Raw genomic sequence first — 14,482 nt, forward strand, 5'->3', positions numbered from 1 at the left:
TATCTAATCTTCCCATGGGTTCTTCAAGTGAATGCTACCAAAATGTGTTCCAAAGTAGCCGTGACTCTAGCTTTGCCTGGAGCTGGCCCTGCTAGCATTGTCATACTGCGTGTTGTGTGTTGGTGCAGTCAGGGTCTGTCCCAGACGCAGAGCAGCCCAGTAACCGCGCTTCTTCTGCTCTCTATTGAAGGCTCGGGTAGTAAGTGGAAGTTCCTTGGATCCTTCAAAGCTTTATGCAGTCCAGGCATTCAGTGGGTAAGTACTGACATGACTTTGAATTTTGTTATTTGTATCTGCAAATTAGTCTCATAATGTTATAGTGTTTTTTCCAAGTTTTGTTCTTGTAAGAAACTGAATTATTTTAAAAGGAAGATAATCAGTTTCATTGTGAACATCTTCTCCTTTTAATTTAAGTCTTTAATTTTCGCAATTTTAATGCAGCAGTTCAGTTGCACGGGTCAACCGGATGACGATTTTTTACCTCTTTGCATACAAAATAAATGCCCTTTGAAGCCGTAGTTTGATTTTATGTCTGCATTTTAGTGAACATGTAGCGATGTAGCAATATCAGTCTAATATTTGAAAGCTCAAAGATCTTCCAGTTGCTGAGAGGGAGTGTGGCAGAAACCTGCGCGTTTTGTCCGTCTGTCTCCAGGCAGCGTTGTCTTGCATCCCGTTCTAGGGATTCCTTCCCCAGCATCAGCTCACGTTTGCAGGTTAAACCTTTCTCCTCTTGCTGACAAAATCTACACTGGGCTAGAGCAGGAGTTTAAACTCCCTTTGCTGTCTGCAGTATCTCTGCACAAACTTCTGTTTCACTGGGGCTCCCTGAAAACAGGGATGCAGTTTTAATTTAAGTTCCGTTCAGCTGAAGAACCCGACATCTCAAAGACTCTTGTGGTTCTGTTTTAATCACACTTTCCACTCCAGTCCTGCATGTAAAAGCTTATCCTGAATTCCAGAATCCCTCAGCCTCTTCCTTTCCCTCTTACTCTCACAAAAGGTGTTGCCGTTTGAGGTGAGGTGAGATGATCTCCCTCACAACCGTTTGACACCTTGCTTTATCTATATAGCAATATTTCAGTTGCCTCTTTTCTGCCCTACTCTTCCCTCTTCTCATAGCACAATGCTGTGAACACATCTCACATGCACCAGAGTATCTCAAGTCCATAGCACAGCCTGCAGCTCATCGTTCTCTGCAATGATCTGCGCTCGGCTCATGAAATGAGAGAAAAGACCAAATACAGTTTTCCTGGGGCTTCTTATGCTACTTCCCTGTTAAAAGGCAAAAGAAAAGCTCCATCTTTCCTGTTCTTTCCATGCCAGTATCCAATAATATCTTCATCATTTTATTGGAGGTGAGACACTCGGAATTTGTTCTCTCAGTATTTCTGAGGAGCACATGGGGTCAGTTGGGTTCTCCATCATGTTTACGAATCCAAGGCAGTACTGTTCTACCTTGTGCAGAGGCTCAATCTGGATTAGTGCGCTGCTTGCTTGGTGGCAGTAGTGTCAGACACTGATAATTTTACCACAGGCCCTCATCCATCCTGAAGTTCGCTAATGGTACCAGATGGTGCTGCGTGCAGATGATCACTCCTTCCCTTCAGTGCCGTATTCTCAGTGGTAAACCAAATGTATTGTTCCTGAACTCTCTGACAAATTCAAATAGATGATTGTTACGCAGAATGTCTTCGGAAGCACACAAAAATAATCAACTTGCTTTGAATGATAACTTGTGTGCCTTCAGCTTCATCATCTTCTGTGTCAGGATGTTGTTGGGTTGTTATTATTGGGGGTGGGGAGAGGAGTAGAGAATTTAATGTATAACCTACATAACATGAAGAGTTTGTCCATGACCATAGTGTTTAATGTTCCAGAGACTATACACAAAGACTAATCTTTCACTGTCAATAGCATATTGCCCAGTTCTAGTTCTGGTACTGTAGCTGTTCTGGTTTTCAACAACATTGGATCTCACAACGCAGATCGGTGTGTTAATGTGAACTTCCAGCTGACGGCCAACCCACTCAGCCGAGACAGGAAACAGGTGGCTGTTTTCCTCTTAGAATTAGAAGGAACTCTATACCTTCATCAATGTGTCACCGGTGTTTCAGGATTGCTTTTAATCTGTTTTATCTCTTTATGCTCCAGGAGGTTTATATTCTTATCTTTATTAGATGCTAGGGTTCTATGATATGACAGCCACAGAGATGCATATTGTCAAAGGTAAACTAAGTGTGGCGTGTTATTACCTCACCTGGCTCTAGGAAAGCCTCCATGCTGGTTTTGCAAATGAATTTCTCTTTTGGAGCTTCCTATCTCCACCATATAAATTCTCACAAGCTTTATGCAAATCCCTTCTTTTCTTTCCCTTGTTGGTCTCTTTTCATTATGGCCACATTGATACTGAGGAAACCATTCACACAGACTGCAAGGAGAGTAGAGGGAATTCAAATGGAGTCCTTGGTTTTATGGTATTGCGACAGTTCTGCTAAGGGAGCGTTAATTTTGAGAAGGATGTTCAGATTTTTCTCTTCCCACGTTAACGTTCAGACCGGATTTTCCTTCTAGGCAGTTTTGCAGCGCTGTGAGTGCTGCGTTGTTGGTATCACCACTGATTCTACGGGTTAAGAATATCAGCAAGTGTAGTTTTAGTGCTGTTTTGCTGATGCTTGATTTTTAATGCTTAGGAAATAATTGAAGTGTTTTGAAGGGGTTTGTCTGTGGGTTTTTTTTGTGGTTTTGTTTTCCAAAATATTGGGGGGGAGGGAAGGTTTACAAGTTGAAATGGCAGTGAGGCCACATTGCCTGAGGCTAGCATCAAATCATTTAGTTGGCTAGCATCATCTCCCTGTAACATGACAGGCAGTATGACAGGAAAAAGAAATGAGGCCAGAACTACTTTGCAAGCAGCTTTGTTTTCTCCTGAAGCTGGGGTGGCCCAGAGGCCCCTGCGCAGGTGAGGCCTCTGTGGGCCCCTGGCCCGTTAGCGCGGGTGAGGCCTCTGTGGGCCCCCGGCCCGTTAGCGCGGGTGAGGCCTCTGTGGGCCCCCGGCCCGTTAGCGTGGGTGAGGCCTCTGTGGGCCCCCGGCCCGTTAGCGCGGGTGAGGCCTCTGTGGGCCCCTGGCCCGTTAGCGCGGGTGAGGCCTCTGTGGGCCCCCGGCCCGTTAGCGCGGGTGAGGCCTCTGTGGGCCCCCGGCCCGTTAGCGCGGGTGAGGCCTCTGTGGGCCCTGGGCTGTGCTCGGTGCTGTGCTCAGCAGCCTCGAGCTCAGACGGCGGAGGGAGGAAGGGAGGCTCGAAGCTGTGGTCACAACGTTGGTTTTGCGGCCTCAGCCAGAATCTGAGCACCTGTTAATATATCCTAATGTATGGTTAATTCATATCTTTACTGATCTCCCACTAGGGAGTGAAATTTATTCTTCTAGCGGCTATGTGAAACTGGTTGTTGCTTCATGATCATGCTAAAGAAATGTGATTTTTTTTAATATTCTCTTTTCTAATGGGAAAAGGGATACAATTTATGGAAAAACTTCACCAGTTATAATTTTTTTAAAAAAAGCATTGCATTTTAGTCATCTAACTTTGGCATCATGTGAAAAACAATTGTAAGTTACTAAGACAGAAGAAGGATCTCTGAGGGCTGGTCGGTGGTGTTGGGAGAGCGGGGCGCGTCCTTTCTGAGTTTGTGGAGACAGACTCCTGACTCCACAGGGTTTTTAAAGTTAAACCAATCAGTTTTGTGTGTATCAATGTAAATATTAGGATATCCTCACCAAGGTCTTTGCAGGTATGATAAGCTACAAGATTAAATGAATGTGAAGATGATCCTGAACGTTAATCTTTTAAAATCCATATGAGAAACAACATTCAGAGTGCCTTTGTTTGTTACAAGCTAAGAGAAACGGGCTTTGTTCCCTCTGTGGGATTTGCCTGTATCGACCCCTCCGGGTGTGTAGCACCTGTCTCGTTTGAGCGTTACCGTTTGGCAGCCGTGACGAGCGCTCCGTCACATTGACACCGTCTGGGACCCGTACAAGGAGATGTGATCGTGTATTTAGTTAGATATTTTACTCTTTGTGTCAAATTCACGACAACAGCATCCTGTACAGTGTTGGGCTGTATCTCAACTACCAAATACAGTAGTCCTTTTGATGGAAAAATTGTTGTACTTTCTAAATCCATGGTAAAACGTTTTAGGCAATATTAAGCAGCATTTCAGCTACTCTTTGCTTTGGGTAAATGCTAGGAGAAGGTCAGCCACACCAGGAACACTCTCCTTCATTTTTCATAATAATTAGAACACTTAGGTTCGTTAGTTTCAGCTTTGACTGTAAATACAGCTAATCTGAGCAGTTCTTAGGGATGCATGCCCATAAGCCGCAGGGTTTATTTCTCCTCTGCCTTTCCCCGCAGCGCAGGCCGCGGGCTGTACGGGATCGACAGCATGCCGGACCTCCGCAGGAAGAAGTCTTTCCCCATTGTTCGGGACGTGGTGAGTAACGTCCAGACCGTAGAACTGTTGATTCGTTTGCCGGTTGTCTGGATCTTCCTCGTAATTACTGTGAATGTGAACGGTGACTCGTCAACAATTGTTTTATGGGAAAAGAGGTATCTTGGAAGAATGGATTGGGGCCAGTAAAAGTCAATGATGCGGTTGTTATGATATACTAGATAATTCTGAATATTTCATCAGATGTTTAGATATTACTTGTGAAATCAAGGGATGTCCATTTTGTGCAATAACAAATCACTGATTTTCGTGTTGAATCGGGTTACAAGGACAGCTGGTATTGAGTGCCTGGCATCCCCATTGACTGGATTTATTGTGATACAGGAAGAGGAAGAAAATTCTTTTTTAAAAAAGCAGCCCTGGTTCAGCATAAATGTGTTAAAGATTTGTGCATGCTTTTGGTACAAGATGAGGTATGTTATTTCAGGAGTCAGTGCAGACAATAATAATCTAGGCAAATAAATTTCTTAAAGGTGAAAAGAATGGTAGTTCCTTTGAGATTTATTCCGACTTCCAGCCTAAATAAGATGAAGTAGAATCTCTCTGCTCTGAAGAATTTTAAAGTGCCATTCATATTTCTCTTTTTCTTTTCCTGAAGTATAGAATTCATAATGCAATAAAATACATGTTTAGTTCCTGGTGGTGGCAAGCGCCCAAACCAGTTTCTCATTATAAAGAAAGGGCATCAGCCCAAGTAAATGATTGCTGTCGTTGTCTTTGAAAGATCCGTCTTTGCTAAGTTACTGCTCCATGTATTCTCAGCTGCTCTGCTCAGTTACCCTGCAGGGATATACCGTACTACCCGAAGCGGCACAGCACAAGTTTAGTGTAGAATTCCTTTGGAAATGGATGAAAAGTTGCAATTTATGACGTAGATGGTTGCAATGGATGTGACTCTACTTTTTGACAGCAGCCACGCCTCTGTAATTTGTGTTACATACGAGTATAATTTACAGCCACATTGATATTTTAATGCATAGTAAATAGTACTTAGCTTTATTCTTAATTGTTGGAACTGTTTACAGACAGGTATTGCTCAGAACAAATCAAAACATCACAATCTTATTGTTAATCATTCACTTAGAAAAACAGCATAACTGTGAAAACAAGTAAAGTGAAACAAAAAAGAAAACTCACATTTTGAATGGTGGGATAAAACATTCATTGTATTCATATTTTGTGTCATGATTGCAATGGAACGATCACCGCGTCGTGTCCAGTCGCTGAAGGATGACACTTCCTGACAGATTCCACTTTTAGTGTGGGAAGCTGCAGGGTGTTCAAATGGAAATTTATCCTGGAATTCAGCCCTTGTGGACTTACAGTGTAGCTCTTGACTATGTGCTTATTAAAAACAGCCAATTCTTTTCAATCAGTTCTGCAGCTGTAAACTTAAAACAATTTTACCAACTGAAGAGGAACTTATTTCACAGAATCCCAGAATCCCAGACTGGTAGGGGTTGGAGGGCCCTGGAAGGCTCATCCAGCACAATCCCCCCGCTGTTTGGACCGGTGTCTTGTAAAACCAGCTGCTATCCAAGAACCCAAAGCCCTGCCTGTAGCACCAGGCTTAGTGTAGCTCATCCTAAGCTTTGAAAGATCATTTGTATTTGAAGGCATGTGCATTTGAGGGAATCTCCTGTGAGTTCTGAGCTTACAATAGGTGGATTCCAAAGTACCTCGTTTAAGTCAGTAAATTAATTCTCAAGTCCTTGTAAGATCCGATCCATTGTAAATGGTCTTTTTTGTTTATTTATACAATTGTTTGAAAAATACAGCAATAATATTGCTAGAAGTGAGTGTTAGACTCTTTTGACTGACTGAGATATCATTTGATACATTTTTTTTGTTGCAATAAACCTGACTTAATAATTAATGCCCTTTTTCATTTCTTTCCTATCTTGGCTGGATTTTTCAGGCTATGGTAAGTGCTTTTATACTAATAAATGTTCTAAAATGTTCATAAGAACTCTTATAGATTTCATGAATATCATATTTTATGCTGACCTTTTATTGGACAATAGAAAAACTGTTTTATGACCAAGAAGTAAATCCTAAGTGCAGTTGTGCCGTATGTGAATGACTTGTCCTCTGCTTTGTACATGCCAAAATTATTAGAAGACGTTTGTTACAAGTGTACCTGTGTATTCTAAATATCCTTTCTAACGATACAAGCAGGTTGTTCAGGACCCAATCATGGTGCATCCTCTCTGGAACTGAGCAACCTTAGATATTATGGTAAAGTTGAAAGTGTTCCCTACTTCTAAACCCTCTTGTATCAATCAACTGAATTATTTTATCTCTCCTGTAAAAGGTGAATGTCCCAAAGCACACAAAGACCTCTTAGGTACTATGGTGTCATTTTTTCTAATAACTGAATTAGTGACTCATGGAAATATTTGTTTTTACCAACCTTGGCACTTGTAAAGGTCCCTCCTTCTTTTCCAAGTCCCTTTGCACCTCCGGTTCCTCTACCTGAGTTTCTATGCTTTCAGCCTGTGTCTCGGTGTAAGGCGTATCGAAATGATGGACTTCTTAGGATGGTTTCCATAAATTCACATTCTGAAAAATCCAGTTTTCAACAGTAGGCTTTTACTAGTTCTCTCAAATCTCTGAGATACGGTAGGTTTTTCACTAATGCATCGCAGTTCTCCACTTTCCGTGCCTGATTTGGACGGCGTCGTTAGAGAGGACACGGCAGTCAACATCCGTCTAGGGGAAGAGCTCTCTTTGCGGAAGCCGTGAGTTTCCTGAGCTCTGGTACAAGATCTCTGCGTGGGGGGAAAGGTGATGAAAGGAGACTCGATGCAGAGAGCCGCTTGAACACCAGCACAGGGCTGGGACAGACCCCTCTCTACTGTGGAGCCAGAAGAGAGTGGAGGGCACTTGATAATGCAGTTGCTGTAACTTCTGCTTTCAAACAACCGTGCTCGTTCTTCTGTGCTCGTCCGGGCTTGTATGCGGGGTGGCACTACAGCCAGGGCGAGGGGTGGCACTCATTACGGTGGAGGTTCTTTGCATCCATATTAACTGTAGTAGGACAGGTACGAATCAGATCAAATATTTCTGTGCCAAAGATGATTTCTTACCCTATAATTGATTTCACAAGATTACTAATTTTGTGTTTATCATCAAGAGAAACGTATTGAAAATGGAGTGGGTATGGTCTCACAGGAAAGTGAACGTTTAAAATTAAAATGAATAGTCTGAATATCTCTAAATAATTAAAAAATCCATTTAAATTATGTCAGTGTTTAAAATTCTAAAATGAGAAGAAATGGTAATTGTCTCACCATCCAAAGATTAGTGATGCGGTTCCTCTGCTGATGTCAGCCAATATTGCTCCTGACCTAATGTGTCTCTCACAAAAATAAGGATGTCACATGCAAAATATAATTGTGACTTTCACTGTAATGGCTCTGTCATGGTGGGCTGCACAGTAAGGGGAGAATCTGTGTCCTCGCAACAAAGGTAGAAACAGTCTTACAGTTACTGGGTAGTGAAACTGATCATCCTCACGCTGCTGGACTGCGAGGGCAGCAACACATGGCAAAGCAGCCCCTAGATCACAGAACAGGGATAAAGTGCAGGTGTACAGGCACCCTTGGAATTATTTAGAATTGGGAAGGATGCATGAGCTCAATTTTCCAGGTAAAATACAGTAATATTATAGTGTTATAGTTAATATTGTATACTGTGGAATAAATCTTACCTGTTTCTGTCAGGCCAAAAGGACGTTATAGTAAGAGTTAAAATATTATTTGGAAAACAAAAAGAACTCATTTCCCCAGGTTCTTTTTTCTTGTAATCATTATACTCTCTGATTAATTCTCAAGGACCCAGTTAAATTACAGGAATATCACAGTAAGGAAGATAAATATTCCTTGTTTATTGTATATTAAAGATACTTTATCTCGAGTGCCTTTGTGTGTACCACGCTGGAACAAATGGGGCTGTCTGTGCTACCAAGGCCGAGGTGTTCATGTGCCTGGAGCATCCTGTGGGCAGGGGACAGATGGACACAGGTCCAGCCTTGTCCCTCCCTGCAAGAGCCGGAGTGTTTGTCGATATGGCTATTCAGAGTATTGGATCAATATTGTCTTCAAGGAAAAAAATCAAAGGCTTTTTAGTTAAGAGAAGTAGCGTTTTATATACATACACTTAGTCTAGAACTGCTCAGTGAGTTACAAAGCCTTATCCAGACAGATAGCTTGAACTGAAGACCATTGCAGAATGATCTCCCGTGTTGCTGCAGGCACAGACAGCTTCCAAATGAGGGCGGAATGCCCATCCTCGTACCATGTTAATTTGGTTGGCAAAGCGGAAAAACAGTGACAGCCTGTGGTTTAAAAAACCTGAGTCATAAACCTCTGGATAACAGGTTGTATATTAGAAATGGCAGTTCAGCCAGGCACTTCGGAAAGAAACAGTAATGATGGTGGAAAGTGCGTTTGCATTATGAACTGAAACTTAAAAATTGCGTGCTACAAACATTAGCTGGAAGTTTTTGTAACTCCTGCAGTTTTGCTTAAATCCAATAGCAAAATCAAGTGCTACTTGCCTTCGTTAGATTCTCCCGTCAGAATTACTAGTGTAAGTTTTAACGTTTGCATTTGTTTTAAACAGACACTTGCAGCTCGAAAATCTGGTATTTCCATGGCCATGCTCATCCGGACTTCCATAGACAACAATGAAATGGTAAGTGTCTGCAGTAGAAGTTTAGGTCGTTTAAATAGTGGAGACGTTTCTGTGTAAAGCTCTTTAGAAATTAGGCCAGCCTAGACACTCCAAACTGGGTAAAGCCGAGTGTAGAAGCATTCCATTGCTTGTGTAGCAATGTTCAGGGTCTCGAGCAGGATTTGCTGCCTGATGCACAGTGACAAGATCGGGTTGGCTTCTGCGGCCTCACGCGCACGGCAGTCAGACGAGACTAGGCGAGAAACCTTTGTTTCACAGAAGAGTTACTTGGAAAAGCTTTATTTCACGTTGTCCGGCCGCACCATGCTTTGCCTGCTGTCTTTCAGCGTCCGTCTGTCTTCATCACACCTCGAGTACAATTACAATGACAGGACTCTGGGATTATTTTGTTTCCCAGTCCTTACAGGTGGTTGGGACATTATTTGATTTTCTAAATGCAACTCCTGCCAATAACTCAGCTGATTATAGATGGAGAAATACTTGATTCATACAAGAAGTGACCAGGAAAATAGTTTGAAAAATCTTTTTCTCATGGCTGGCAAAACCTGTGTGTTGCGGTTTTCCGTTATTGACTTCGCTTAGTTGTGCAAAAGGAATCTGTTTTAAACTAAAGCACAACAGGCACCATTTTCCTCGGGAACGCTTGGTGTGACGCACACGGATTCACCCCCTGAGGGCAGCCTGAACGCAGCCTCCTGGAGCGTACCCTGCACTGAGAAAGGAAGGCCTGGGTTTTCTTACACTCTTGTTAAGCTCCAAAGCAGAAGAATGGGGGGCAGAATATATTGACAGATATTCTGGGAACTGAAACCTACAGCAGAAGTGCACATACATCCATCGGGCTTGTCTGATGTATTGTGAACTTTCTGTGCCTATATGGTAATAAGAAAGGAACGGTTTGGTAGTGCTCAGGGATGAATTGATGAGGCAGGAAACAGCTGGGGTTTGAAATGATCTTTCAGCAGGAGCAGTAGTCATTTGGTTCCTCTATCTCAAAATGGCACCAAAGTTTGATAGAATGAAGGAGAACGATTAAATCTTAAAGAGAAGTTAAGGCAATTGGTGCAGACTGATGCCTTTTCCCTTTAACATCGCAGCTGTTACAAACATACCTAAGCTCAGTGCAAGACCCTAAGATACTCCGCATGCTTTACTCAAAGATTTCTACTAAACAAACAAATAAAACCATTTATAAGTATTACTACCTTTTATGACAGTAACTGGAGGTTCAACTGTTCATTTCCATGATGCCCTTCATGCAAAATCTACCAGGCTGTGACTGTGGAGAGCTAAAGGTGCAAGTCTGGGAGATAATACTAATTACAAATGCAGGACAAGACAGAACAATCTGACCTCCACTTACAGATTTTGACTGAAGCGGTGATGTTCAGAGGAAAAAGAATGTAAAAAGCTGATCACAGAAGAGGTGAATAAGAGAAACCTGTCTTACGTCCTTATCAAGCACACTAAAGGGAAGTGGGTATTGTTTGGAGAGTAGATGTGGTGGTACAGCCAGTAAAACCACTTGCAGGATATTTGGAAGAAGTGAAAGGTAATGCTTTTCTGCTTGGTCTCTCAGTAGCCAGTGGAACTTAATGCCCTGAGGGATCATCACAGCTCAGCAGAGCGAGATTCGAAAATAAAAAGAACAGACATTTTCAGGCACAAAGAACTCTACAGACACTCTCCACAGAACAGATAAAGTGCAGTCGCTGATGACAGTTAGGGAAGCAAATCCCCTTTGGGCAAGTTATCCCTGTGATGAAGGCTTTTCTGGATTCTACTCTCCCTCAGCTTTTCTGGAGGGAATCTTGCCGGCTCTGATGGAAGCAGGTCGTTTGGCTGATGAGATTCAGTATGGAAATGGTTTGAACTAATGACTCCTATTAAAAATGAAATGCCATTTACTCCAAACATGAAACCCTGAGGGTGAAAGCTTTGTGCTTGGCCACGCGGCGCTGCTGCCGTGGGGTGCAACACACTCGTGACACAGCGGTTTGCGTGTTCTCAGGCACTGATGCGAAGACACTTTAAGCAGCATCAAAGTATTCATTTTGGTGATGCTTAAACATACGCTTTCAGCTGGGCATGCGTTTTATTGCCTTGCTGAACAGAGATGCAATTTTGTGAAAATAATATGCAGATGACATTGAAAAAGTATCTCAAGCAGTATATGGCAGAAATGAACTTCATTGCAAAGGATAAACAGATAACTAAATAATCCTGCTATATATCAACAATTCTAAATGTTGCCATTCCCAGAACTCAGTGAATGCATATAATAGATACATTTAAACAGAGAGGAGTATTAGCCTCTAGACAGTAAGAAATAAATTCTCCTTTACAATTGTAGTTTGTTTTATTAATAACAGGGGAAGGATCGTGTTCAGCAGTAAAACCGATCTATAAATTGTGTTTTTCAACTGAAACCTTCATTTACCCTCAGTGTTTATTTCCAGGCCTGTTGAGCCGCACCATTTCATTACTTACTGCCATTTCAGAAAGAGAGGGGAGCTAATGGCACAATTCTGGAAGGATTCGTGCTGCGAAGGAACAGTGAAGCTGAACAGGGTGGGATTTGTAGCGATACCACGAGATGAGCGAGGGTGAATCTGCAAAGGTTTCTGAGGAACACGATCCCACAACAAGCTGCATAAATCCACTTTAGGCCATTGTTGAAGTTCTCGTTGTGATCTCTGTAGCTGGTGGCTGCAATGTGAGGCAGAGGGCAGGGAAACGCCCGAAGATGAAGTCTGCCAGGCTGAGCCGCCGTGACAAGCCCGGTCCCTCCCATGACTGCCACGTCAGGCCAGCGCAGACCTGCGCTCGTTTCCAGGAGCGGTACTAGATGGTTAATTGTCTAGGATACGCTGGAAAAACACCCCGGAGAGCAATTCGATATTTGTTTCAGTCATTCCTGCTGCATCAGCTTCTTAGTTCAGTTCCACAGTGTTCTCAGAGGGGACAGGATCAAACGTCCATGAATACCTGACCACATCTGTTTGTCCAGGCTGCACAGGGCAGATGTTGGGTTGAGCATGTAACTGCGGGCCTCAGTCAGCGCTGCTGCAGCCTCGGCTGCGAAACCTTTGAGGTTTTGATTTATAGTGCTGGAACCTATGATTCAGTAGATTTATGGATACATGGTAATGGTTTTCTCGTGATACCAAAGGTCCTTTAGTTGATGGCTCTGATTGTGCAACGTTATGCAGATGTGCACACAAAAATCCTTTCTTTTTGTCAGACAATTTATTATTAGAAGAATATCTTCCACGTTTGAGTAGACATGCCGATACATAAAATCAAGAGCATGTCAGCACGTTGTTAAACAGACTAATATCTTGCATTTGGCGCATACTTATGACAGCTGAATATAAAAATTATGGGAGTGTTAACAAACACTTAACTGAATAATCTAGCCTCGCTTTCTGTCCTATCAGAACGGTGGCAGCGATGTTAAAGCTCACATGGACAGAGCCACACGCATTCCAAAACGCTCCCCAGTCTGCGACCGCTGCACGGCTGCGCTGCCGCTCCCTGGCGCTGTGCCCACCCGAGGGAAGGGGCGGCAGGACGGACAGACTTCAGGAACACCCCGCTTCCCGCTGCGCCACCTCTGTCAATGTGGCTTCTTCTTTCTAAAAAGCAATTCATTCGTTTATAAGAGACCAGCTCTAGAACTTCTGGTATATCCACAGCAACCGTGTGTGTGTGCATATAGTGAAGAAGAAAAAATAATAAAGCAAGGTCATATTTTGTGTGGTGCCGAGGGCTGCTAAGACTTCTCTTATTTGAATAAACAAACCGGCCCATTGTGGCCCTACAGGCCCGTGTTTTGTACATGAAACTCGAGGGACTGCTTCGCGTTCGCCTTGTGAAGCACTAAGGAGCTGAGATTCCAGTTGTTTGCAGTACTAACTGGTGAACAGCCGGTAACTGTTCTCCTACTAGAACTAGTCCTGGGTCCTAAGCAAAAACACTCAAGAAATGGGTATGGATTTTTGAGAGTATGGAGCATTTGTAGGTAAAAAACATCTTGATGCTTAAAAAAGAAGTAGTGGGTAGCTATTATAGGAATACAGACAGAATAGAACCATAGAGTGGGCTCGCTTTCATTTGATGAGGGGATCACATAGACACAAGTGTCAGAGGATAGTACCACCTATAATCGAAGTGTATTTTGTGCAGTGTGTCTGAATTCCGTGGGAACTCTCCTGCTTCCGCAGTCAGGACGCCATCCAGGCTCCTTTTGTCTTCAAAGTGCAATGAAAAACAAGTAAATCAGTATTTTGCAAATCAGTTCATACTTCTATGTATATTCTGATACTTTGTAACCTTTAAGGTGTAATAACATACACTTTAGCTCCAGTTCACTTGTATTAAACAGCACTTCAACCAAAGTCTTGATTACATGATGTTTCTCATCCAACAGAAAATACACGTCTTCAAGAAGACATTGCAGGCTTTGATCTACCCAATATCATCAACTACGCCTCATAACTTCGAAGTGTGGACAGCTACGACTCCCACGTACTGCTACGAGTGCGAAGGTCTGCTGTGGGGCATAGCCAGGCAAGGCATGAGGTGCACCGAGTGTGGTGTCAAGTGCCACGAGAAGTGCCAGGACCTCCTGAATGCTGACTGCTTGCAGAGTGAGTATTTCCTAACAGCTGAAGCTTTGCAGTACTTCACACCTTTTGACTTTGTGTGTACACCTGGGTATTTCCTGAAATGAGGGGCCAGATGAGAGATCTATCCATCCATGTCATAGTTGAAAAGCTGCAAAAGACATGCAGAATTGAAGTATCCTCTTATCCTTATTTTCACTTACCTGAAGAAGAACTCAGCCCAGAGGTTCCCTGGCCCACATCACCAGCCCAGGAAACCACGAGTGGTCCAGAGTACCATGTTGCTTTTGAAGAGTTTTTGCAGATATGCACGTGATGAGGTAGAGAGAGCCTGCAGAAATGAGCAGGGTTGCATCGTCTGTGGTGTGAACAGGTGGGAAACACCGAGCAGCTGAGTCTGGAAAGAGTGAACTTGGAGAAGGCAAACTGCAGATAGGAAAACCCATTGAACACACCTAAGAGGTCCCGATCTTCCCCTTAGTGTGCAAATGGTTTTGAACATCCTGTCATATTTTTTGCAACAGATTAATTGTTCAGTGAGTTTGAATATTGTACTACTTCAAAAATGAGGTTCATGCAATTTACCGAATTTATGTTAAAATATTTATTGTTCCATTAAAAAATGGATTGACCAGTGCAGTTAG

The 14,482-nt window shown here is 42.9% G+C and overlaps 1 protein-coding gene across 6 annotated transcripts in view; it reads left to right on the top strand.

The window, feature by feature from the left end:
• The window catches only part of UNC13C (unc-13 homolog C), a 101,675-nt gene that overhangs the window by 35,208 nt on the left and 51,985 nt on the right, over positions 1-14,482 (top strand). For all 6 annotated transcript variants that reach the window (XR_011741148.1, XM_071814127.1, XM_071814128.1 and 3 more), the window contains 4 exons: positions 191-255; positions 4,416-4,494; positions 9,139-9,210; positions 13,643-13,862. Coding sequence is in view for 5 of the 6 variants with exons in the window: in XM_071814127.1 (XP_071670228.1) it covers positions 191-255; positions 4,416-4,494; positions 9,139-9,210; positions 13,643-13,862 (436 nt within the window). In the remaining variant the exon portion in view is untranslated. The remainder of the gene's footprint in view (positions 1-190; positions 256-4,415; positions 4,495-9,138; positions 9,211-13,642; positions 13,863-14,482) is intronic.

The sequence above is a fragment of the Patagioenas fasciata genome, chromosome 12 (assembly GCF_037038585.1).
Source record: "Patagioenas fasciata isolate bPatFas1 chromosome 12, bPatFas1.hap1, whole genome shotgun sequence".
In the NCBI taxonomy this organism is placed as follows: domain Eukaryota; kingdom Metazoa; phylum Chordata; class Aves; order Columbiformes; family Columbidae; genus Patagioenas; species Patagioenas fasciata.